The sequence below is a fragment of the Balaenoptera musculus genome, chromosome 20, assembly GCF_009873245.2.
Source record: "Balaenoptera musculus isolate JJ_BM4_2016_0621 chromosome 20, mBalMus1.pri.v3, whole genome shotgun sequence".
Taxonomy (NCBI): Eukaryota; Metazoa; Chordata; class Mammalia; order Artiodactyla; family Balaenopteridae; genus Balaenoptera; species Balaenoptera musculus.
The window spans coordinates 51008198-51033405 of NC_045804.1; the positions used below are offsets into that span (position 1 = coordinate 51008198).

A 25208-nucleotide genomic window follows, 5' to 3' on the forward strand; every position below is an offset into this window, starting at 1 on the left:
AGCAAGGATAAACTTAGGAGACAACTTTTCTGTCTGCCGTGATCATCTCTTGTCGAGGGACACATTGTATATTTATCTCAAACACCATTTGCATAATCTTTACAGTAGAGCTTAACAAGACAACTTTGGGCCAAATATTTATGGCCTGGGTTTAGCCAAAACCCAAATAATGGCTAAAACACTTCTTCCAGAGAGAAGAGTTACCCCCATCCTTTGGCAGTTGTTGTCTAGAGAGATCTGTTTTAAGCTGCTTTACATTTTTGTGGCTTTATGATAAAACTACCTCAATCCAGTAAATAATGTATGGGGGAAAAAAAAAGCCATGATCACGGGGAAGGATTTTGAAAAGTTTGGGCTCATTAAACCAGTAAAGGCATCCAAGATAGTTTCAGCTTTTCCAAAACGTATGAAGACTCCAAGGAGGGGCAGATAACTTTATCAGGTTTACTTTTTTGTGTTCATGGTCTAGATAAGATCTTGAAATAAGCATGCTCTTCAAATGTCCTGATTGTCCTCAGAATTACCTGACTCTCCCTTAATTCTGGGAGGCTTCCAGTCCCTAATAGCACCTATTTTATCTCACAAGGGGTTTTGTTATCCCACCTTATATCCCAAACATTTGAACTCTGAAGTCCAAATTGGCTTTTACCACGTTTTACAGCCAGACCAGCCTTACAGAGAGTACTTAACACAAACATATTCCAGATGTCGTCTGAACCCTGGCTGAAAAGAGCTGTTATTGCTGTGTATGTAGCAGACTCCTCTGTGTAGTGGGACTTCTTTTTTTTTTTTTTTTTTTTTTTTATTTATTTTTGGCTGCATTGGGTTTTCGTTGCTGCACGCAAGCTTTCTCTAGTTGTGGCGAGCGGGGGCTACTCTTCGTTGTGGTGAGCGGACTTCTCATTGCGGTGGCTTCTCTTGTTGCAGAGCACGGGCTCTAGGCGCACAGGCTTCAGTAGTTGTGGCATGTGGGCTCAGTAGTTGTGGCTCGTGGGCTCTAGAACGCAGGCTCAGTAGTTGTGGCGCACGGGCTTAGTTGCTCCGCGGCATGTGACATCTTCCCGGACCAGGGCTCGAACCCGTGTCCCCTGCACTGGCAGGCGGATTCTTAACCACTGTGCCACCAGGGAAGTCCTGTAGTGGGACTTCTCCAGAGCAGGACAGGGGACATTGGCGTCTGTCCATGTTTTGCGTATGGAACTTCCTCTTCCTCCTTTTCTCCTGCTCTGACAGCACTTTTCCCATCCTGTCAGTTCATTCTGGATTGTCAGCACCAAACCCAGCCAGCTTCCCTGTCCTGCCTCTACTGCCTGACCACTCGTCTGAGGACAAATCAGAAAATATTTTACAAAAATTATTCCCCAGGCTGATTTTTTTATAAGAAATTTTATTTATAAAGAAAATAAATTTGCATTCCAGAAACTTATTGATAAATTTCTGGCTAAGCCTTAACATCACTGTGAAAAAAGATCCTCACACGGTTTTCAGCTCAACATCAGGAAGGTATTTTCCAAATTCATCGTGTTGACTGACAAATTAAAATTTGGTAATTTGCCTCAAAGTTATTTTGAAAAATCTTGTCAAGTTGAGAAGATGAAGAAACATTTTTGTGCACTGTGGGATAGTATACATACCCAAGTGGGCTTGCCAAGATGTTGACAGAGTCAGATTCAAGGCCTTCAGCTTGAAGAATGTACGAGAATATGTTTATGCTACTAGAAATGTTCCCATACATATTTATACCCCTCCATCCTCCCAGTATAGCTATGACACAATTTTTGGTTAAATTGATATTCAGTGTTTTTCTTAATATGACTCTGTTAGTATTGTCTACTGCTGAGCCAAGTAATTTTCTGTTGTTCTGGTTCTTTCCTTGCTTGTGTGATGTTTGCTCTTTTTGCAATTAACAATTACCTCACTATTTTTGTAAGTACACTATTCACTGTCATTAATTCTTCCAGACCAACCAATAAAACCCCTTTGAATAATATTTTCCCTCACTATCTGACTTGTCAAGCATGTTATTGGTTTCATGTTTTTCTTAGCACTATCCCTCCTGGAACTCCCTGTCCTCTTGCTTCAGTCCGACTGGTTGGTTTCGAGGCCTGCTACCCAGGTGTCACCCTGGGACTTCTGTGAGCCTCTTTTCTTGTTTGATTGCCTATTTCCTTTGTCTTCCTGTTTCTTGGTTTATGTCCTCCTTTTGGTGGAGTGCATTCTTTAGTAGCTTTCCTAGAAACGGTGCGTGGGAGGTAACGGTTTTGAGTTCCTGCATGATTGACAACAGCTGTTTTACACCAGTTGGTCATTTGGCTGGATTTGGAATTCTAGGTTGAAAGTAATTTCCCTTTGTTTTGGCTGCTCTCTTTTGTGTTGGAGGCTTTCCTTAAATGTCCGATAATCCACTGTTCATTCCTATTTGGGAGAGCCTTACTCACTTTGAAGAATTTTGACAGTTTCAAAAATAACACGTACTTTAGTGGAGATCTTCAAGGTTTGAAAAAACAGCATTTCTTCATCCACAATCTCTTAAAGCATGTATCACAAATGAGCACTTGATAATAATTTCCTTCATTGGGAGATTCCTCTCCAATAGAGGTGGAAAACTTGAAATGTGATATTATTTCCTATATTGTCAATTTAGTGCTTGCCTGGTAGAACAGACACAAAATATTCTGGAATCTTCACCTTAATATTCTTTTAAAGTAACATCTCAGTAATATTCAGGATGTAAAGTTTCATCAGAGTATCGTCAGGTTATGGGGCCTTTTATCCTCTGTGCTTAAAAAGTGCAATTTCATTTTTTTTTAAAAAAAGAAGAAACCACATAGATTTACAAAATCAAATGACTTTTATTCAAGATTTAAAAATTTTTAAGTATTATGTATTTTCTTCTGGTATTTTGTGATTTTAGTCTTTACATTTGGTTCTTGGATCCATTCGCAGTTTATTTTGATTTAGGGAGAGAAGTGCTGATGCAACTTGAGTTGTTTTTTTTTTTTTTTAATCTATCCCCAGATGGCTAGTCAGTTGACCCAATCTCATTTATTGAACTGCTATCTTTATAATATAACAAATTCCCAAGTATGTCTGTGTCTATTTTGGGATTCACTCTTCTGTTCAGGTAGGTTTATTTATTCATGTGCAGGGACCAAATTGTTTTTATTATTGTCCTCATTACTCTCCTTTTCAGAGTTTTCCTGGATATTTTAAATATCTATTTCTCATAAGAACGTTAGAATCTCTTTGTTTAGTTCCAAAAATAGTACTGTTCCTATTTTTTTGGGAACAAGGATTGGGTTAAATGTATAGGTTAACTTAAGAAGAATGAACATCTTTAAGACTGAGTCTTTCTATTCAAGAATAACATTTTTTTCTTTCAATTTATTTAAATTTTGTTCTTTCGTTCATAAGACATTTTTTCCATACATATTAACCAATTAATAAGAAACGTTATAATATATAGTAATATCTTTTGATAATCTGTTAATTTGGGGTATTTTATTTTTGTTGTTTTAATTATCATGGGTCTCTTTTTCTCCATGATATTGTTGAACTGGTTATAGTTTTTATATTGGAAAACTTTGATTTTAATAAGTTAATTTTGTACCCAGTCCCTTTTACAATTAATCTCTTTGTTTAAAATAGTTTTTTCCTTTTAAAAACATTTTTTTCAAATTATGAAACGTATCATACTCACAGAGAATTATTTAAAACTTACATGTTCAAGTTAACAACTAGGTATAAAATAAACACCCTTGCCACTATCACCCAGGTCAAGGAAAGAACATGGCCAGTAGTCCAGAAGCAACCCCACTTACAATTATTTTTCAGTTGAATTAGTTGTCAACACTTCAAATTCAGGAGATTTTATATAAAAACCCACTTTCTGGCCTCTCTTGAAAAATCAGACAATGCAGTCGCACTGGGCCCACATCCCATTTGGCAGCAAACGCCTGGAACCCTGGAGCAGTGGCTCTTTTAGATAGACCACTCGCTCTTTTGCTCAACTTTAGGCCGAAACTCAGTTGCCATTTACCATTGCACTTGAGCTACACTTGCCTTGGAGAGATTGGAATTCCCGAACTTTGTCTTTTGATGATAAAAACCGAAGGAGCTGGTAGTTGGTTGGATGTTGGAAAGTCAGGGTGAGGGAGGACACGCAGTTCTGGTTCAGGCAGTGGGATGGTGCCGTTTCCATGTAGATCTGGGAGTCCTCAGCTTAGAGAAGCAGCTGAAGCCACGCAGTGGATGAGATCACCCAGGGCCAGCGTGTTGGATGTGCAGAACCTTGAGGAGCCCGCATGTGAGGGAGCTGCAGGGGAAGCAGATGCTTTGCTGAGTCTGCAGAGCCAGCTGAACGTGGTTTCCAAGGGACCCAGGAAAGAAAAGCCTGCTTCTACTGAAGGGCAGAGCTGACAAGAGGAGGACGGCAGTTCAGAAGCCAGGGAGGGAGGGTGTCTGAGGAAGGTGGAGAGGAGTCCACGGGATGTGGAGATCTACAGAGGGGTCAGGGAGGGGTAAGGCTGAGGAGGGCCTCAGGGTTTAGCTACAGGAAGTCCCACGAGGAGTCCTGGGCGAACTTGATGAAAGCAGATTTAGAGGGGAAGGTGGGAGACAGCTCTCAGGGGACTGAGGAATGGGAAGAAAGGAAAGGAAGGGGAGGATGGTTCTTTACAGAAGGCAGGCTGTGAAGGGGGCACAGAGTGTTCTTTACAGAGGGCAGGCCTGTAGGAGGATATGGGGTCGAGGGGAGGCTGGGGTTTGTTTTTGTTTTAAGATTTTAGAAACCTGGCTTATTTAAATGTTGATGGGAAGGAACAAGTAGGTTGAGGGTGTAGGAGAGCTGGAGAAGATGGCATCTGAGAACGCAGGGGGAAACCGGATCAGAACATAGAGCCCAGGAAGAGGGCTTGGCCTTGGGTGGGAGGAGAGCCTCTTCTGCTATATATGGGAGAAATCATAGGTGTGGAGTCAGGTACGTTTTTAAGTTTTATAGCAGGGAGCGCACAGAGTTCTCAACTGGTGGCTTTTGTATTTCTCTGATGGAGGAGGTGGGGCTTTCTGCAGAGAGGCAAGGGGCAGACCAGGTTTGAGAAAGCAGAGGATTCGCAAACGGTCACTGTGAGAACAAGAGGGACAGCAGATTGGGGAAACCCCAGGGATGCAGCCCGGAGAGGCCAGCTGGGACCGGAGACCTTGAACGTGCAGCGTGCTAATCTGTGTGGTCATGTGATCTTCTCCAGCCTTGCTTGGCCACCTTCACCTGGGCCTGGCAGGGAGGACAGTGGATTGAGCCAGGGTTGGCGTTTGGCCAGGTGGCTTAGACTAAGGAATGAGGCAAAAGAGTGAGAATTGGCAAGAGAGCAGTGGGAGTGGGCGGGGTCCGCGGAGGAGGAGGTGGAGGCGGAAGGGGACAAATAGGCAGCAAGAAAGGCCAGGGGTCAGCGGCCTGAACGTCCCCATGGGCTCAGACAACAGGAACTTGGGAGGACTTGAGTGCATGTGCTGGAAGCAGGGCAGAGGCTGTCTGCTTGGTTACATCAGAGGTGGCGGAACACCAGTTCCGGGGTGTGGCCACTGAGTGGGGAGGAGGGGAAGGTCACTTGGTGTCAGGTGGCAAAGGACACTTAGGACGAGGGCCACAAACGCAGTTTAAAAATTTCTGGTGTTGCATTTAATAAAGGAAAAAGAAACAAGTGAAATTAATTTTAATATTCAACCCACTATTTCCCAGATATTATCATGCCAGCATATAATCAATATAAAGAATTATTCACAGGGAGTTTTCTATTCTCTTTTTCATGCAAAGTCCTCTCTGCCTTCCATCTTTGTGTCTCTTTCTCTACTTTCTGAGGGATTTCTGTCAAATTTATATCTCTCTTTTGATTTAAGAATTTTCTGCTCTCATTTTTACCTTCCAAGAGCTCTCTTGGTGTCCCTTTTCTAGCATCTTGTTTCTGTTTCATGGATGCTCTTTTGTCTCTTATCTCTCTCTGAGGATGTTCGAGGTGGTTTTGTTTTTCTTTTGGGGGTGGGTCGTCTTCTTTCTGCACGACCTCTGTCCCCTCTCCTTCCCTTCTGGTTGCTTTTTTCTGTTTGTTTTGACTCCCACCTTTTGTGGTAGGAAAGACAGAGACCAGTGTTCTGTAACCCTTGGTTGTCTGTCCATATTTAAGGGACAGGGGCTGGAAAGCTGACCGGCAGCTCTGCTGAGCAGGAAGGGGGGCTTCTCAACTGGGAGCCTCACTGCAGGCTTGTCCGGGTGCGCTGTTTCCCGGCGACTCCAGAGGTCATCATCCGTGGGACTTTTCTATTTAGGCTGGTCCGAGGTCACAGAGAACCATCTTTCAGACTTTGCTCCGGAGGGTGTAGGTCCAGCTGCCAGAGTGCCGGTTTCTGGGCAGGAAAGGGAGGCGGGGATCTTAACATTCAGTGTGTTCACGGTGACTCACCACCCCTGCTCCCAGTGTATTACTCTCTCCTTCAACGGGGCCTGGGGTTCCCCAGTCCAAAGACCCTCTGTTTGTCTCTACACTCCCTCCTGAGACAAGAAGCCTTCAGTCTTAGGCTGGGGTCAGGGAGGGCAACTTGCTTAACTACGTAGAGTAGGAGAGGGGACATGGGTAGAGCCGCTTCCTAAACCGTCAACTGCTCTTCCTGTTATAATCCCACCTTCACCCCTTTCCTGAGATACTTGGAGCCACCCGTCCCCAGGCCTCTAGAGAGGCTTCCTAGCTGTCTCCAGCGCCAGCTGAGGACTCCTCTTCTCCTCCTTATCCATCTGCTTTTCCACTTTCAGATGTTTTCGGTTGTTGTCTTCTTGTATTTGTGGGCTTATGCCTTAGACAAGCGAAACCCCTGTTTACTGTTATTTTGGTTATTTGGGGAGGGGAGCAAAAGTTAACGTGTCCAGTCCGCCTTCTTTACTCGGAGGTTCTGCTTCATTGCTTACCTTTAAGGGTCTCCATGCGCCCCAGCCCCGTGCCTCTTGGTCGGGTGCTGGTTCCGGTTTACGCCCTTGGGCGGCCCCCGCAGCTGCTCTGCCTCGCTTCCTCCCCAAGGTCCCTGTTGATCCTCTTTGTGGAGATCGACTACTGGGAGCGGCTGCTGTTCGAGACGCCCCACTACGTGGTGAACGTGGCTGAACGCGCCGAGGACCTGCGCATTCTTCGAGAAAACCTGCTGCTCGTCGCTCGGGACTACAACAGGTGGGGCCCACGCTGCCGCCCTCCTGAATGCCACTTCATGCTCCCCCTTTGTCTTATCCGCCCCACAATGTTGTCCATTTCCTACAGTGTGCATCCTTCACATTTTGTCCATCTCAAAAAAAAAAAAAGGTTCCCGTGCTCTCTCATACGGCCCTACGATTATTCCTGTCCCTTTCAGTGTTGTCTTCTGGCTTTAGAGTAGAGAGCAAAAACACCACGTCCCCTCCCACCCCACTGGGCACCTGGACCATATATACTGTCGGCCTGGGTGACTTCTCTAGGAAGGAAGTTGATGGCGTTAGGTTTATGGGCCCAGAACAACATAAGATTCGTTGAACCAAGCAAGGCCATGCTGGCACTCCTCTTAACACCCTTTGTACTCATCTCTGGAGTGAGGCTTAGCTCGGGGTTGGGTACCTTTCTCAGCCCAGTTCAAGTCCGAGGGGATGGGACCGTCAGTCTTGTTTGGGTGTCTAGAACTGCACGGTCCAATATGGCAGCCACTAGGTGCATGTGGCTATTTCTATTCAAGTTAATTAATCGAGATTAAATAAAATTTAAAATTCAGTTACTCATTTGCACAGGCCACATTTCAAGGGCCCCACAGCCACGCGTGGCTTGTGGCTACCGTACCAGGCAGCACGAATGGTAGACCATTTCTGTCATCGCAGAAAGTTTTATTGGAAAGCTCTAGCCTAGAGTCATGAACTTCTAGAGTTCTCCACCAAGTGTCCTGGTGTGGAGGAGAGGTCGTCAGAGCTGATAGCTCCCTACCAGCTACCGGTCTCCTCTTATGCGCAGGATTATTGCCATGCTGTCCCCAGATGAGCAGGCCCTGTTCAAAGAACGTATCCGGTTCCTGGATAAGAAGATCCACCCTGGGCTCAAGAAACTGCACTGGGCCTTGAAGGGGGCCAGTGCCATCTTCATCACAGAGTGCCGCGTACACGCCAGCAAGGTGGGCCGTGGTCATTAGACCCTAAAGGTCTGCAAGGCAGACTGAAAGGCTGGCGTGTGGATGATTAATACCTGAGTTATGGGTAGTGGTGGAGAGACCAGGGAGTCGTGTGAAAGAAATGAAGTGTGCTTAGGGAAGTTTTTTTTTCTTAATGTCAGCAACTCTAGCCAGAGGACAGTGGGAGGATAGAATTAGGCCCAGAGGGTCTATTCCCAAGCTGAAACTCCCCCATGGCTGGGGTCTGACTCCAGGTGCAGACGATTGTGAATGAGTTCAAGGCGTCCACTCTGACCATTGGCTGGCGAGCCCAAGTGATGTCAGAGACACTGCTGGTACGCATTAGTGGCAAACGGGTGTACAGGGACCTGGAATTTGAGGAGGACCAAAGAGAGCATCGGGCAGTGGTGCAGCAGAAATTGATGACCCTGCACCGCGACGTGGTGGCCATCATGACCAACTCCTATGAAGTCTTCAAGAACGATGGCCCCGAGGTAGGGGGTCCTGTGGTCAGGGCTTTGTGGGTGGGCAGGTCCTCAGCTCCCCCAGTCCCATCAGACCCTTCTCTTGGTCTTTCCCCTCCCCCCAACCCCCACGTGCTTCTCAAACATCCTGCTCTAGTCTTGGATTCACCCAACCCTCGGCCTTTCAAACCTCCTTCCTTCAGGACTCGGCGTCCCGTCTTTCTATTGAACCAGCTCGTTCCCCTCCCTGTTGGCTGGTTCTCATTTCCCAGGACCTGCCTTGTCTTCCCTGAGGGGTTCTCTTCCCCCTGCTCTTCCCACCAGATTCAGCAGCAGTGGCTGCTGTACACGATTCGGCTGGACCGCATGATGGAGGATGCCCTGCGCCTGAATGTGAAGTGGTCGCTGTCGGAACTGTCCAAGGCCATCAATGGAGATGGAAAGACCACCCCCAACCCACTCTTCCAAGTCCTTGTCATTTTGAAGAATGACATGCAGGGAGGTGTGGCACAGGTGGGAACCACTTTGCCCCCAACACCCCGAAACCATCACACTTTATTTGCCAGTTTCCGTCAATCCTTAAACTTGGCTCTAGGCCCTGACTTTCTCCTACAGCCTCCAGACCTGGTTCTGCGGTGTCCAGCCTTCCCAGTCCTGAGCTTGTGTCCTCCCGGGCCTGTGCTAAGCCCTCTCCACTGTGCTCCCACAGGTGGAGTTCTCACCCACTCTGCAGACCTTGGCAAGTGTGGTCAATGACATTGGCAACCAGCTCTTCTCCACCATCTCTGTCTTCTGCCGCCTCCCTGAAATTCTCATCAAGTGCAAGTTTCTTCGTGAGCCCATCTACACAATCGTGGGTGAGTGGGCAGTGGGAGGGCACCAGCTGCAGGGGTAGCAAAAGCTTAGGACCTGGCAGAGCTAGGAGGAGAGACCAGGGCTGTTTCCAGACATACTGGGCCAGTCATCTCCATGACTGGTGGAAAACCCAGGTCAAAGGGCTGGATTGGGGAAGAGAGAAGGGCCACAGAGGGGGGTCAAAACTGGGTGACTGATGCTCAAGGGGTTTGGGGTTTGGGGTTGGGAGACCAGGAAGGACTTGCTTGGGACTGGGGCTGGGCTATAAGAGCCCTAGACACCAACAGGTGAGACATCTGAATCCTACAGAGTAGAGTCATTCTTTTACTTTCGGCCTCCTCCTTCATTTTCTAATGCTCGTGTTTGAGCTGTATTTCTTTGGGAAGGGGCTGTTGGAGGGAGGGTTCTAGGGCAGTGGCCAGGGGCTGGGCTGCAGCTTGGGTTGGGGTGGAAGTTAGTGAGAAGCATTTTGCTGGGTCTTGAAGAGCGGGATGAGGACATCAAGAAGATCCAGGCCCAGATCAGCAGCGGCATGACCAACAACGCAGCCCTGCTGCAGAACTACCTCAAGACCTGGGACACGTACCGCGAGATCTGGGAGATCAACAAGGACTCTTTCATTCGTCGATACCAGCGCCTCAACCCGCCGGTCTCTTCTTTTGACGCCGACATTGCTCGGTAAGGAGCAGAGGTGGCTGTGAGGGTCTGTCTGGAAGAGGCGGAGCACTGCAGGGGGAGGTCTGACCTGCAGACTGGGGGAGGGGCAGAAAACTAGAGGACAAGCACCGGACCTAGGGCTCTGGGCCTTTGTTTCTCAAGGGGATAGCGATCCGATAAGAGCCGGGCAAGATTTAGGGAAAAAGCTGCTTTGGTGCGGAGTACCACAGGGTCCTGCTGGGAAAGGAGAGATGCTAGGGATCTGAAAGGTGAGAGACGTGAACACTTTCATTTTAAGAACGCAGATGGGAGTTAAATGGAAGAAGATTCTTAAATTCTGATATGAACTCCCATCTCTTTGTCCTCTAGTCATTCATTCATTCATTTGTTCAAAAAACACCATTGTTATGATGGGTTGTGAGGAATTAAAAGAAAAGAAATGAACAAGTTTTTTCCTCCCAAGGGCTCTAGTGCAGTAGGGAAGATAAGAATATTGCTGAAAGAGCAGTGGCCGTGGCATCTTGAGGACAGTTGAAATTCCAGCTCCACCACTTACTAGTCATGTCATCTTAGGTCGGTTATTCACATTCTCTGGGCCTCAGTTCCCTGTGAAATAGGTGTTATACTACCGACCTCATAAGGTTGTGAGACTGTTAAGTATATGTGGAAGCTCTGTGTGAACTCTGAAGCACTAATGTGCTGATGTGCTCAGTGTTCTTATACAAGCTTCCATGCAATCAGCGCCGTGAGTCAGGTATGCAAGATGCGGGGCAGTTCGATGAAAGGAGAGAGAATTTTCAGCCGGGGGCGTCAGGAGGACGTGGATGAAGGGAGTGACTCTGGGGCAGGGCTTTTCAGGATGGGTAGGACATCAGCAGGCAGAGATGGGCAGTGGGAGGGCATTCCAGGCAGAGACAACAGCACGAAGATGGGACCACGTGAGCATGTTCACCAAATAGTGAGTATCCAGAAAGGAAGTCAGCAGAGGGATAGATGTACAGCAGCCAACTTAATCCTCTCAGCAGCCTCGCAGGGTGGGTTCTGTTACCGTCACCAGGTTGCAGATGAGAAGACTGAGGTTCAGAGTCGTTAAATAACCTGCCTGGCGGCACAGAGCTAGTGAGCAGCACAGTGTGAACCCAGCCCGGATCGCTGAGCCTCTAAAGCCTTGAATGCAAACCGCGGAGTCTGAAAGCAGCGGTTGGGAAAATGCCATGATCACAGCCACCTGCTGGGGGACGGGTTGAAGTGGGAGACACCCGGGGGCAGAAGAATGCTTTAGCGCTGCTGGCTGGGAGGAAAATATCACCCAGGCAGGGCATCCGGCACGTCTGCAAAGAAAAAGACGTCCTAGCGGGGATGTGGGCCTTTTCAGCTACACGGAGGTGGCTAATAACGTGCAGAAGGAGGAGACGGTCCTCAACATCCAGTTTGTGTTGCTGGACTGCTCGCACCTCAAGTTCTCGCTGGTGCAGCACTGCAATGAGTGGCAGAACAAGTTCACGACCCTGCTCAAGGAGATGGCGGCCAGGCGCCTCCTGGAGCTGCACACCTACCTGCAGGAGAACGCGGAGAAGTACGGCTGGTGGACGTGGGCTCAGGCTGCGCAGGGGGGAGGGTAGGCCCGGCCTTCCCGCCCGCCCGCCCACACTCTCTTCGCCCACGCTGCAGAATCAGCCACCCTCCCCAGACGCTGGAGGAACTGGGGGTCAGTTTGCAACTCATGGAGACCCTGCAGCACGATATGCCCAACTTGGAGACCCAGATCCCTCCCATACACGAGCAATTCACCATCCTCGAGAAGTACGAGGTGCCAGTTCAGGACAGCGTGAGTTCCTAAGACGCGCGGCCCACCCACCCGAGCCCGGCCCATTCCAGCCCCAGGTTGCGGGGGACACTGACGCCCCATGTCGGAGACCCTCGGCTGTCAGGAGGGAGAGCTGAGAAGTGAGCGGGGGAGAAGGCACAAGGCCCCAAAGCCTCTGAGAGCCAAAGCTAACTTGAATGATCTTTCGGGTCACCCTGAGGATCTCTTTCAGGCCCAGCAACTGCTTGATTTCTTTGGGCCTCATTGCATGTGGAACTTGGACACAGATGCTGGTCCAGAGGATCGGAAAAGAGTTCTTCGAAGTGTTGGTGGGATGGGCAGAGCTCCTGCTCGTGGGTCACCTCCACTCTGTGATGTCCCCAGGTGCTGGAGATGCTGGACAGTCTCAGCGGGCAGTGGGTCGCCTTCCAGCAGGCTGTGCTGGACAGTGAACAAATGCTGAAGAGGCACAAGGAGAAGTTCAAGACAGGCCTCATTCACTCAGCTGACGATTTCAAGAAGAAAGCACACAATCTTCTGGAGGAATTTGAATTCAAAGGTACCCGTCTCGCAACCTCTCCCCTGACTTTCCCTTTGTCTTGACCCAGCCTTTCAAAGCCTAGGTCCCGTCCCGGGAAGGGTGCAGACAAGGCTGAGCAGGGAAAGAGCCTGGCACATCTGTCGGTGACACTCCTGTTGTCGCTGAGTCTTGGCTGGAAGGCAGCAGCCCAGCTCATAGCCTCTCCAGTTTTCTTGCACTGACTTTTCATGCCCTACCCTTTTCTGACTCTCGAGCCACAGGTAGTAGTTTCAATGCATTCTTTCAATGCGTTCCCTCTTGTTTTCCTTCCCTTGTGGGAGGAGAGAAGTGAGATTTACCCACAGAGAGGAAGGCAAGCCACAGTGGCCTTTCAGGGGACCTTGGCCTTGAGTGGGAATCTGAACTTCACCTTGGACTCCCCACAGGCCCCTTCACCAGCAACGTGGGGCACCAGGCGGCCCTGGAGCAGATAGCCCACGTACGGGCCATGCTGAACGCCATGCGGGAGGAAGAAAACAATCTCCGTGCCAACCTGGGCATCTTCAAGATCGAGCAGCCAGCCTCCAAGGACCTGCAGAACTTGGAGAAGGTGGTGTGCTGAGCAAGGCCCTCGTGGTGACCAAGGGTAGGGGGTAGGAGGCAGGAGAGTGGGTCCCAACCTGCCTGGGAAAACAACCGGGGCCAGGAAGATGGGTACACGAGGAGCTTTTTTTAAAAATGGGGGGAAAACTCAGGTAACAAAAGAACCATTTTAAAGTGAACGGTTCAGTGGCATTTAGTACATTCACAATGTTGTGTAACCATCACCTCTAATTCTAAAACATTTTCATTACCCCCAAGAGAAACCCTATACCCATTAGCAGTAACCCCCCATTCCCTCTCCTCCCAGCCTCTGTCGACCACTAATCTATTTTCTACTTACAATTGACCCTTGAACAACAATGGGTTTGAATTGAGCAGGTCCGCTTATACACGGATGTTTTTCAATAGTAAATACTACAATACTACACAATCTGTGGTTGAATCCACAGATGGGGAACCATGGATATGGATGAACTGCGGATGTGGAGGGCAGACTATAAGTTATACACAGATTCTCTTGACTGCATAGAGGGTTGGTGTCCCTAACTCCTGTGGTTTTTAATGATCAGCTGAACATGGGTTTTGCCTATTCTGGACATTCTGGGTAAAGGAAAGCATGCAATATGTGACTTTTTGTGTCTGGCTTCTTTCATTTAGTGTAGTATTTTCAAGGATCATCCATGTTGTAGCATGTGTCAGTATCTCATTTCTTTCTATGGGTGAATAATATTCCATTGTATGGATTTTGTTTATCCATTAACCTGTCAATAGACATTTGGATTGTTTCCACTTTTTAGCTACTGTAAGTGGTGCTGCTGTGACTATGCGTGTACTTGTATTTGTCTGAGTTCCCGATCCCAATTCTTGTGGGTATGTACGTAGGAGTGGAGTTGCTGGATCATATGGTAACTCTATGTTTAACGTTTTGAGGAACCTCCAAGCTGTTTTCCACAGCAGCTGCAGCATTTTACTCTCCCACTAGCAGCGTACGAGGGTCCCTACTTCTCCACATCCTTGCCGGCATGCCCCCCCCTTTACTTTTGGTTCTAGCCATCCTAGTGGGTGTGAAGTATCTCACTGTGGTTTTGATTTGCATGTCTCTACTGACTAATGATGTTGAGGATCTTTTTCTTTTTTTTTTAATATTATTTATTTACTTATTTATTTTGGCCGCATTGGGTCTTCATTGCTGCACGCAGGCTTTCTCTAGTTGCGGCGGGTGGGGGCTACTCTTCGTTGCGGTGCGCGGGCTTCTCATTGCGGTGGCTTCTCTTGTTGTGGAGCACAGGCTCTAGGTGCGCGGGCTTCAGTAGTTGCAGCACGTGGGCTCAGTAGTTGCGGTGCACGGGCTTAGTTGCTCCCCGGCTTGTGGAATCTTCCTGGACCAGGGCTCGAACCCGTGTCCCCTGCATTGGCAGGTGGATTCCTAACCACTGTGCCACCAGGGAAGTCTGAGGATCTTTTCATGTGCTTGTTCCCTGAGGCGCTCTTAAGGCAAGAGAGTAGAGGAAAAAAATGTGAACTGAGGAGGCAGCTGTATGTTGCCAGGAGGGAAGAGCTTCTCAGAATGAGAGGAGGAGAGGCCCTGCGTGTTTGCCGGGGAGGAGGAGGGCGAGAGTCACATCACTCAATGCACCTGTCTGCTCTTGGCCACGAAGGAGCTGGACGCGCTGCAGCAAGTCTGGGAGATCACCCGAGACTGGGAGGAAAACTGGAACCAGTGGAAGACCGGCCGGTTCCTGACCCTGCAGACGGAAGCCATGGAGACCATGGCGCACGGGCTGTTTCGCCGCCTCACCAGACTGGCCAAAGAGTACAAGGTGTGTGGGGAGAGGGTGGGGGGCCGCAGGCAGGCCGACTGAGGAAGGGGCCATGTGGGAAAGATGGTCAGGTCTTCGACGCCTCTCGCTTTTACTCAGGACCGAAACTGGGAGATTATTGAAACCACTCGCTCAAAAATAGAGCAGTTCAAGAGGACCATGCCTCTCATCTCGGACCTGCGAAACCCCGCCCTTCGAGAGCGGTGAGGCTGCCCCTCGGCTCCTGGGGGTCGCCCCCTGGCCTGGCCGTCACCTGCTTCTCCCGGTTGTCCCCTCCATGGCGTTCCTAGCTCTCTCTGCCCCTCTGTTCACCAACACACGCCTTGAAGAAGGCTTCCCAAGAGCCCACCGCCGTCCTCTGTCTGTCACATTGTCCTGGGTTCTCCGGCCTTCTTGGCTCTTTCCCTTCCGTCTCCCCTCAATTTATGTTGTCTGTCAGAGCTAAGCTTTACGTCTTCTGTCCTACAGACGCTTGCATGTTGTAGCCCAAAGCCTAACTTTTGTCCTTTAGGGGTTTTGCTTTTGTGCCTTGTTTAAGAGGACCCCATCTACCCCAGAGCTGTAAACACACTCTCTCCATACTTTCTTCTCATACTTTATAATTTTGCTTTTCAAGTTTACCTCTTTTAGTGCATCTGGACTTTATCACATGATAGAAGAGGGCTTTGAAACCATGGAGGCTAGAATAAACTATTTTATAAATGGTGTTTTAATAATTATCTATCTATTCATTTAGGAGTAAGTAATTTTACTTCTTTGGTATTGCCTCCAACATAATGTTTTTGGCGATGCTTCACTAATAAGTATTATGCAATTAAGTATCACCTAACCGCTTTATTTGCTTAAGTTATTTACCCTCTCTAAACCTCAGTTTCTGCATGTGTAAGTGGAATAACATGTATAGAATGGTCCTCATTTATAGAGTGGCTTTAAAATGAAATGGTACATGTAAAGCAGTTGGCCCAGTGCATCATCTGTAGTGAACCTGCAATCATCCGTCCTAACTCCCTCTCCAGAGAGTCAGCACCTCAATCTCTGTATTCCCCACAGTGCCTAAGATTGTATTTTAGAGGCTATTTAGTAAATATCTGTTGAATCGTGAATTAATAAATACACAGAATCATAATATCCCAGTGGGAGAAAGCCACTGGGGAGCGATGCTGACACTTTCCAGTAGGCTCTCGTGCTCCAGCGTCCTGATCTGACCTTTTGCCCCTGGCTGCAGGCACTGGGATCAGGTCAGGGACGAGGTCCAACGGGAGTTTGATCAGGAATCTGAACGCTTCACCTTGGAGCAGATCGTGGAGCTTGGGATGGATCAGCACGTGGAGAAAATTGGGGAGATCTCTGCCTCAGCAACCAGAGAGCTGGCTATAGAGTTGGTATGACAGAGTCCTTTCCCATGGCCCCTCATTTCCTAAGCTTCCTGGAACAAAGGCTTCCAGCTTTTCATCATCTGATGGCCCCTCCCAGCTCCTATTACCCTTGGGGGCTAAATACCTGATTGATCTGTTCCCCAATTTCTTTCCGCAGGCATTACAAAACATTGCCAAGACCTGGGATGTGATTCAGCTAGACATAGTCCCCTACAAGGATAAGGGCCATCACCGACTCAGGTAGACAGGGCTGTGTGACCTGGGCTGCAGAGTGGGGACCGAGGCTTGGCTGATGGGGCTAGACTATGATTTTGATACCTTCCACCGCAGAGGCACGGAAGAAGCGTTTCAGGCGCTGGAAGATAACCAGGTGTCTCTGTCTACCATGAAGGCATCTCGTTTCGTCAAGGCCTTTGCGAAGGATGTAGACCACTGGGAACGCTGCCTCTCCCTCATTTTGGAAGTTATTGAGGTGGTGCTCACAGTGCAGCGTCAGTGGATGTACCTAGAGGTCAGGATTCTCTGCCTGAGCTCTCCCTACCTGCTGTTTTGACTCCTTTATTTGTATAGGGCCTAGATAGTTGCCCTGTTATCGACCCCATTTTCCCACCTCTAAAGCCATTCTTCATCTGGGACCTAGGCATCTGACTCTTGGTTATTACCTCTCATCTTCAGCCCCCTCCTTGAAAAGCCTTTGTTCTTTTTCCATTATTCTTCTCGGACCCACAAACCTGGCCTCCCAATCCCAAGTTTCCTTCTAGAACTTGAGCATCTTGCCCTTTGGTTCTGATGCTCTTTATCGTCTCCTCACCTGTCAGTCCTGGTCTGAGAGCAGGGAGCAGAGTGTGGAGAGTGTGTGAGAAACAGCCTCTCACGCCAGTTGTTGGCCCTTCAGAATATCTTCCTAGGAGAGGACATCCGCAAGCAGCTGCCCAATGAATCAGGCTTATTTGACCAAGTCAATGGCAACTGGAAAGACATCATGGACCGGATGAACGAGGATCCCAATGCTCTCCGGAGCACCCACTATCCAGGTCTGATCCCTGACGTAACCTCAGCTGGTGCTATATGTATGTGAAGTCATGGCCACGTTCTTTTTTTTTTTTTAATTTTATTTATTTATTTTTGGCTGTGTTGGGTCTTCGTTTCTGTGCGAGGGCTTTCTCTAGTTGCAGCAAGTGGGGGCCACTCTTCATCGCGGTGCGCGGGCCTCTCACTATCGCGGCCTCTCTTGTTGCAGGGCACAGGCTCCAGACGCGCAGGCTCAGTAATTGTGGCTCACGGGCCTAGTCGCTGTGCAGCATGTGGGATCTTCCCAGACCAGGGCTCGAACCCATGTCCCCTGCATTGGCAGGCAGACTCTCAACCACTGCGCCACTAGGGAAGCCCCACATTCTTCATTTACTGAAAGATTGACCATTGCACCTGGCTGTCCTACCATCACCACCACCTCTTCTAAGCATTAAATAGTAGTTCCGTAAATTAAACTCCACACATATTTGAGCAGAGTACAATATAATGGTTAAGAGGATGGGCTATGGAATCAGACAGACTTGAGTTCAAAATCTGACTCATGCCTTACCGATTATGTGCTCTTGGGCAGCTTGCTTCCTCCGTACTGCAGTTTCCTCTCCTGTAGTGTGTGTGGGGTTAATGATAGCTATTTCTCAGGGTCTTTGTAAGGATAATAGAGGAGTATGTAGCACTCAGTACAGTGTCTGGCATAAAGTTAGTGCTCAATTATTAGTACTGTGCCTCAAGAAACACTGATCGAGGAATCACTCTTCTCTAGCTGGTTCATTCGATGAGATGATGCAGGTAAATGAGATAATGCAAGTAAAGCCCTTGTCACATTAAATGGCACAGAGAAAATCTTTGGTTACTATGAGCTATTGTTATTACCTTGACTTTAATTGGTTTATCAGATTAGCTAGTCTTTAATGCAGACATTTTGGTAGGCATGGGGATTGGGTAAGGGGATGGGGGAGAGATGTACACATAGTGAGGTCTGGTTGATTATGCTCGATTGGGGTAAAGAATCAGGGAGTCATGTTTGGCGATGGGTACCTACAGTGCGTGTCCTGAGAAGAGTTTTGGCATGGGGTACGGAGGACCTCTTTGTTTTGCCAAGGGCCAATCTAACAATTCTTCATTTTCCCAAGAACCTTAAGTATACACATCAAAAAATATTATTATTCAATTACTCTGGTAAAATATAAGTATTAGGACGTGCAAAATTGAGTGACAATATGAATTTTTTAGAAATAATATTTGAGATAATTGACATAATTACATTTTAGAACAATTTATAAGCAGAGTCATCTCTTCGTTGAACACACAGAACAAAGCTGTGTTGTCCACTGCTACCGGGTCTCCCTGTGGTCTCCAGGGGCCACTCAGGTGGTCGCTCAAAGGTTCTAACAGCCTGTAGGCTTTTTACTTGAGGGTCTGAGGGTCACCTCAGAGTTCAGACTCCATGACATCCATGCTTTCTTCAGAAAGCTAGAAACTTGGAAGACCAGGAGATAAGCTAATCAAAATCTAATGCTGGGAGGAAACGAACATTATCAAGAACCTACAAATATGAACACATTTTATTTTATATCTCGAGTTTTTCTTTGAGGTGGATCTTATTACCATTTTACAAAGAGGTAAAAGCTCCCTGAGGTTAACTGACGTGCTAATTAAGTGAAAGAGCCGCAGTTTGGATGGCCATCGGCTGCCTCCCAATCTAGTGCTCTTTTTGTTTGTTTGTTTGTTTGGCCACGCCGCACAACTTGTGGGATCTTAGTTCCCCAACCAGGGATCGGAACCACGCCCCCTGCAGTGGGAGCTCATAGTTCCAACCACTGGACCGCCAGGGAATTCCCTCTAGTGCTCTTCTTGCTCTGTCAGGAGGGACACTGGCAACCCCAGTGACTGCAGACCCCTTTCATTGTGTGCGTGTGATATGCATTTAAATCTAATGGTTTTTTTTCCATTTATTTATTTTTGGCTGCATTGGGTCTTCGTTGCTGCAAACAAGCTTTCTCTAGTTGCGGTGAACGGGGGCTACTCTTTGTTGCAGTGTGTGGGCTTCTCATTACGGTGGCTTCTCTTGTTGTGGAGCACCGGCTCTAGGGGGTGCGGGCTTCAGTAGCTGTGGCACGTGGGCTCAGTAGTTGTGGCTCACGGACTCTAGAGCGCAGGCTCAGTAGTTGTGGCGCACGGGCTTAGCTGCTCCACGGCATGTGGGATCTTCCCGGACCAGGGCTCAAACCCGTGTGCCCTGCATTGGCAGGCGGGTTCCTAACCACTGCACCACCAGGGAAGTCCCAAATCTAATGTTTTAACTTGTTGAACTGTTTATGTGCAGAACAAGCTCTAATTTTCAGAAGCTCTTGGGATGATCGGCAGAGCCCCACTTCTTTGGTGGGAAAAGACTGATGGGAGATGTAGTTATATTAATGGAATTGTATAATTAATACATAATGTATAATGCGTACAATAGTGTATAATGAATACTTAATAATGAATTAATGAAGAGGATGGGAAAAGAGTGACTGGGGACACTGCATCTGCCTCCAAAAACCATATGGCAGTCTGTGCCCCAATACTCAAGAGCTGGCAAAGTGGATATAGTTGGAGGCTCCAGATCTACTCAGGGCAATGGTAAAAGGGCCACCAAATATCATTCACTGTTCTCCTCTCCAGGCCTCCTGGACACATTGATAGAAATGAACACTATCCTGGAAGACATCCAGAAGTCTCTGGATATTTATTTAGAGACCAAGCGCCATATTTTCCCCCGCTTCTACTTCTTGTCCAATGATGACCTCCTGGAGATTCTGGGCCAGTCCCGCAACCCAGAGGCTGTGCAGCCACACCTCAAAAAATGCTTTGACAACATCAAATTGCTGAGAATGCAGAAGGTCAGTAGAGGTGGGCATGATGCGAAGGAGGGCAGGGGAGGGATGGCGACGTCAAGGTGTTCAAGGCCTCGGAGGGGACTGTGCCCTCCCAGCAGGAGGGGGATATAATGATTCTGGGTATCTGGGACAGAACTTTCTAGAATTGGTAATATAGAGGGGAGGGGGGAGGAGCAGAAATTACCCTCCAAGGGCTCAAGAGCTTCCTGTTTCTGCAGGTTGGGGGACCCAGCAGCAAATGGGAAGCGGTGGGAATGTTCTCGGGCGACGGCGAATATGTCGATTTCCTCCACTCGGTACTTCTAGAAGGGCCTGTGGAGGTGAGCTGCGACGAGGGCCTAAGAAGCAAGCTGACTCTTCTAAGTTTGCTTGGCTCTGTGAGGAGAGGGCATCTCTGTGAAGGGATATTAGTCACTTTTTGCCCTCCCGCCTGCCATTCCTAAAACTCTTAACCTCTACCCTGCACCCGAAAGTCGGACAGTCTGCCCCCTAGTCTCCATTTCCCTCCGGGACGCAGGCCGGCCGCTGCCCAGCTCCTGCTCTTCTCTTGGGCCCCAAAGCCCCGGAGTCCTGTTTCCCAAGCACCTTCACTCTGGGGACTCCTGACTCTGGCCCTGAGGGCGAGCCATCCTGTTCTCACCTCCCCCCAGTCCTGGCTTGGCGATGTGGAGCGGACCATGAGGGTGACCCTCCGGGACCTTCTCCGGAACTGCCGCCTGGCCCTCAAGAAGTTTCTTAACAAGAGGGACAAGTGGGTGAAGGAGTGGGCTGGCCAGGTGAGCTGGGGTCAGTGGAAATGAGGCAACAAGGAGGGCCGAGCCGAAAGGAAGCAGCCAGTGTAAAGACAGGATCTTCTTCTTCTTTCTTCCTTTTAAATATTTATTTATTTATTTATTTGGCTGCATCGGGTCTTAGTTGCAGCATGCGGGATCTTTAGTTGCAGCATGTGGGATCTTTAGTTGCAGCATGTGAGATCTAGTTCCCTGACCAGGAATGGAACCCAGGCCTCCTGCATTGGGAGCGCGGAGTCTTAGCCACTGGACCACCAGGGAAGTCCCTAAGGACAGAATCTTGAGTCGCACAAAAGGCAGGTTTCCTGCCCCCTGTTCTGGGCTGTGGCCCCGGAAGCCTGCACCGCGGACCCTTAGCTCCTGACTTGGGCACGTGCCCATCCTTCAGAGCAGTTTAGGCATAGTGAGAGGAGTAGCACCTGGTCCCAGAAGAAGCTGGGTTTTGGGAGCCGGGCTGTGTGTGTGGCCAGGGACAGGGCTTTGGAATAGAGCCTCTACACGTGCCCCAGGTGGTGATCACTGCCAGTCAGATCCAGTGGACAGCTGATGTCACCAAGTGCCTGCTGACAGCTAAGGAGCGGGGAGACAAGAAAATCCTCAAGGTCATGAAGAAGAAGCAGGTGGGGAGCCCTGCCAGGATAGGAGAGGCCTGGAGTTAGAGCTGGAGGGAGAGGGCAATACATTGGGTCAGAATTAGCGATGAGCTGGTGGGAAAGGGTCCGAACGAGGGTGCATTATGGGAGGTGTCCAGCAAGAAGAGGTTGGGTGGGTCAGAAGTACGTCTCCCTGTGCTGATGTTGGGGGCCAGGAGCTGCAGTGGGGGTGGGGTCAGCATTGCGGTTGGATGTGGAATGATGCTGGGACGAGGCGTGATTAGGGTTTGGTGGCATTGCTCGGGCCACCACCTTCTCTGGCACCTCGTTCCACAGGTGTCAATACTGAATAAGTACTCGGAAGCCATCAGGGGGAACCTGACCAAGATCATGCGCCTTAAAATTGTGGCTCTGGTGACGATAGAAGTCCACGCCCGGGACGTGTTGGAGAAGCTTTATAAGAGTGGCCTCATGGATGTCAGCTCCTTCGACTGGCTCAGCCAACTGCGCTTCTACTGGGAGAAGGTGCCGAAGGGCCATCTTCCCACTCCTGTACCCTAAACCCGATCCTAATGCTTTAACTAAATTCATGTTCTCTAAATACAGTAATATCCCAACCCAACCCTTAGTCCTATCACAGCACCCTAATCCAGCTCGTAACTCTCTCTTGAATCTGCCAAGTAAGGAGTGGCAAGTGGCACTTTTCCAGGGAGTGCCCACTCTGGGTGTCACTTGATCGGGACTCAGAAAGACTCCAAGCAGCTGCTGCAATAGTTTGGGCTGGACACGTGCAGCGTGACCCCCAGTTCCCGTCTTGGTCGTAAGCCCGTCCCTCCTTCTAACTCTAAAAGGAGCCCCCAGTCTTCTCCCTGCAACTCCCCTGCCGCTTCCAGCCCTCCTCTCAGCCATCGCTGCAGCTCTGTGTCTTCCTCCAAGCCCGCCCCTCTCTTACTCTGCCCTGTTTCCCTAGGATCTCGATGACTGTATGATCCGCCAGACCAACACACAGTTCCAGTATGGTTATGAGTACTTGGGTAACTCTGGCCGGCTTGTCATCACCCCGCTGACAGACAGGTCGGCCATGGGGAGGCGAACAAGGGGCTTGGGGTAGGGGCAGCGAATGCCGAACCAAGGCTTCCAGGAGTCCGGCTTGAGTCCTGTCCTCCATCCCCAGGTGTTACACGACACTGACCACGGCCCTGCACCTGCATCGAGGTGGATCCCCCAAAGGTCCCGCAGGCACAGGGAAGACCGAGACCGTCAAGGACCTGGGCAAGGCCCTCGGCATCTATGTCATCGTGGTCAACTGCTCTGAGGGCCTGGACTATAAGTCCATGGGCCGGATGTACTCAGGCCTGGCCCAGGTGAGCGTCCTGCCAGCCTGGCCAGGAGGCCCCTTCAGTATCTTTTAGTTCCAGAAAATCGGCCGAAACCCAGATCTGGCTCAGTGCTTCGTAGCTGACGACAATGCATCGCCTCAGTTAGTTCTTACAACTGGGGAAGTCCCTGTGCCTCCCTGAGCTTCACTTTGCTTATTTGCAAAATCACAAGATTATGTAAGGATTCAATAACTCATGCACACTGGAGGCGCTCAACACCCACAAGTTCCCTACCCTGGTCACTTTCCCACCCACACCTCTCAGGCATTCCCCTAGATCCTTCCTGTCTGATGGAAAGTTCTGGCCAGAAACCACAACAGTGCTACGGGGCCCCCTCCACCACACACACACACACACACACACACACACACACACGTGCGCGCACACACACACATTCATTTTAGAGGCTGCTGCTCCTATCCAAACATTTCAGAGAGAATATGTTAGTCACAATTTTTAGTTTCTCCCAGTCTGGGGGTACTTTTCTTGCTCCCAGCGACTCCCCCTCACCCACAGATGGGCGCCTGGGGCTGCTTTGATGAGTTTAACCGCATCAACGTGGAAGTGCTATCCGTGGTGGCCCAGCAGATCCTGTCCATCCTCTCAGCCCTGGCTGCCGGCCTCACCCGCTTCTATTTTGAGGGCTTTGAAATAAATCTGGTGTGGTCCTGTGGGATCTTCATCACCATGAACCCTGGTAAGGGCCTGGGAGTGGATGGGGCTCCTGGGGGGAGAACTGAGTGTTCAGGGCAAATAACTGTGCATCCCCCCACCCCTGCCAGTATTTTTAGCCGAGTGAAATGTGGCTAAAGACCATAAAGTGTGAGAGAAGGATAAGCATACACATTTCTGGGAGAAGTGGTGGCAATCTTACTGTTCTCCCTAAAGGGATTAATAACAGCTTGCGTGCATATATGTAGCCCTAGTCTTTTAAAGTGCTTAGCCATCTTCTTTTGTTGAACTAGCTCCCAGAGTTCTGGTCTGTCTGCCATCCCTTTTGCCGAATGGGAGAATCTCCCCCAAAGTGCAGGGCCTAGGGTCTCTCATTACTGTTGCCTGGGAACAGCTCTGGGGGAAGGAACTAGGAGAAAACAGGAAAGGGTTTCGGTACTGAAAGAATCAGATAAACAGGTGCGATTTCCATTAGCACTAACGTGAGTTATACATGGAACTTGGAGAGATGGGAACTTGACAGCTCTGTGATTTGAGTTTGAATCAGGGCCATGCAGAAGGTTAAGGAAAGGACCAGGGGTAGGAAAGAAGAGCAAAGTGGTGTGGGAAGAGCCAGGGCTGAGATGAGAAAGGAAGAGGTCTCAGAGTTGGAGCTGGGGAGAGAGTTAGGGATGGAGCTGGGGATGGGGAAAATGGGACTGATTAGGAAGTAGGTCTTTGGGAAGCAGTATGGATTCTGAATAAATGGCACTGTTTTCCAGGCTATGCTGGTCGCACAGAGCTTCCTGATAATCTTAAATCCATGTTCCGTCCAGTTGCCATGGTGGTGCCCGATTCTACCCTCATTGCAGAAATCATTCTCTTTGGGGAAGGATTTGGCAACTGCAAGGTATTCTGATAATCTCTTGTCTCCAATACTTTATTTCCCTTCCGTGATTATTCTCTGGACCGAAGAGCCCCCTGGAGGCCTCATAATCAGTTTATCCTACAAGGAACTTACATGGCTGTCAGTAGGATATGGAGGGAGGTCTCCCCTCTACGGTGTCACTAGTCCTTGATGGCACGATTCACAGGATATTCTCATTAGGATTGTCCGTAGAGCACTTCCCAGCTGCTCCAAGTCCTGGGACCTAGCTTCTTGGATCTGTAACTGTCCCTAGATGAAGCAGAGGGATTGGTGGGGAGATGGATTGTTTCCTCCTCTATTTTGTTCTCCAGATTCTGGCCAAGAAGGTGTACACACTTTACTCGCTGGCCGTGCAGCAGCTCTCCAGACAGGACCATTATGACTTTGGCCTACGTGCCCTCACCTCCCTCCTGCACTGCGCTGGCAAGAAGCGCCGCCTGCAGCCGGATCTGTCTGATGAAGAGGTAGATTGAGGACACGACCGTTGGACCTTAACCTCCATTGTCACTGGTCCTATGCGCCTTTCACTGAAGTTTTTGAGATTCTTACTTTTCGCTAGATTAGGTTTCCCACCCTCCTGCCCCTCCCCTCAGGTGTTGCCTGAATTCCACCTGTCCTGTCACTAAAGACTAGCTCAGATGTATCCATTGTTCTTAGCTCCTGCCTCTCACCCAGTTGGAGACGAAGGGC

At 49.2% G+C, this 25208-nt stretch overlaps 1 protein-coding gene across 1 annotated transcript in view; it reads left to right on the plus strand.

The window, feature by feature from the left end:
* DNAH2 (dynein axonemal heavy chain 2) overlaps window positions 1-25208 on the plus strand; it is a 94689-nt gene that overhangs the window by 26261 nt on the left and 43220 nt on the right. The window contains exons 12-37 of the mRNA XM_036838348.1: window positions 7065-7211; window positions 8013-8169; window positions 8421-8660; window positions 8955-9143; window positions 9340-9487; window positions 9971-10163; window positions 11518-11718; window positions 11814-11970; window positions 12334-12508; window positions 12916-13079; window positions 14731-14892; window positions 14992-15095; window positions 16118-16274; window positions 16426-16508; window positions 16599-16779; window positions 17164-17302; window positions 19962-20179; window positions 20395-20496; window positions 20827-20952; window positions 21477-21587; window positions 21897-22085; window positions 22531-22634; window positions 22735-22924; window positions 23456-23636; window positions 24373-24500; window positions 24830-24982. Of these exons, the coding sequence (XP_036694243.1) occupies window positions 7065-7211; window positions 8013-8169; window positions 8421-8660; window positions 8955-9143; window positions 9340-9487; window positions 9971-10163; window positions 11518-11718; window positions 11814-11970; window positions 12334-12508; window positions 12916-13079; window positions 14731-14892; window positions 14992-15095; window positions 16118-16274; window positions 16426-16508; window positions 16599-16779; window positions 17164-17302; window positions 19962-20179; window positions 20395-20496; window positions 20827-20952; window positions 21477-21587; window positions 21897-22085; window positions 22531-22634; window positions 22735-22924; window positions 23456-23636; window positions 24373-24500; window positions 24830-24982 (4099 nt within the window). The remainder of the gene's footprint in view (window positions 1-7064; window positions 7212-8012; window positions 8170-8420; window positions 8661-8954; window positions 9144-9339; window positions 9488-9970; window positions 10164-11517; window positions 11719-11813; window positions 11971-12333; window positions 12509-12915; window positions 13080-14730; window positions 14893-14991; window positions 15096-16117; window positions 16275-16425; window positions 16509-16598; window positions 16780-17163; window positions 17303-19961; window positions 20180-20394; window positions 20497-20826; window positions 20953-21476; window positions 21588-21896; window positions 22086-22530; window positions 22635-22734; window positions 22925-23455; window positions 23637-24372; window positions 24501-24829; window positions 24983-25208) is intronic.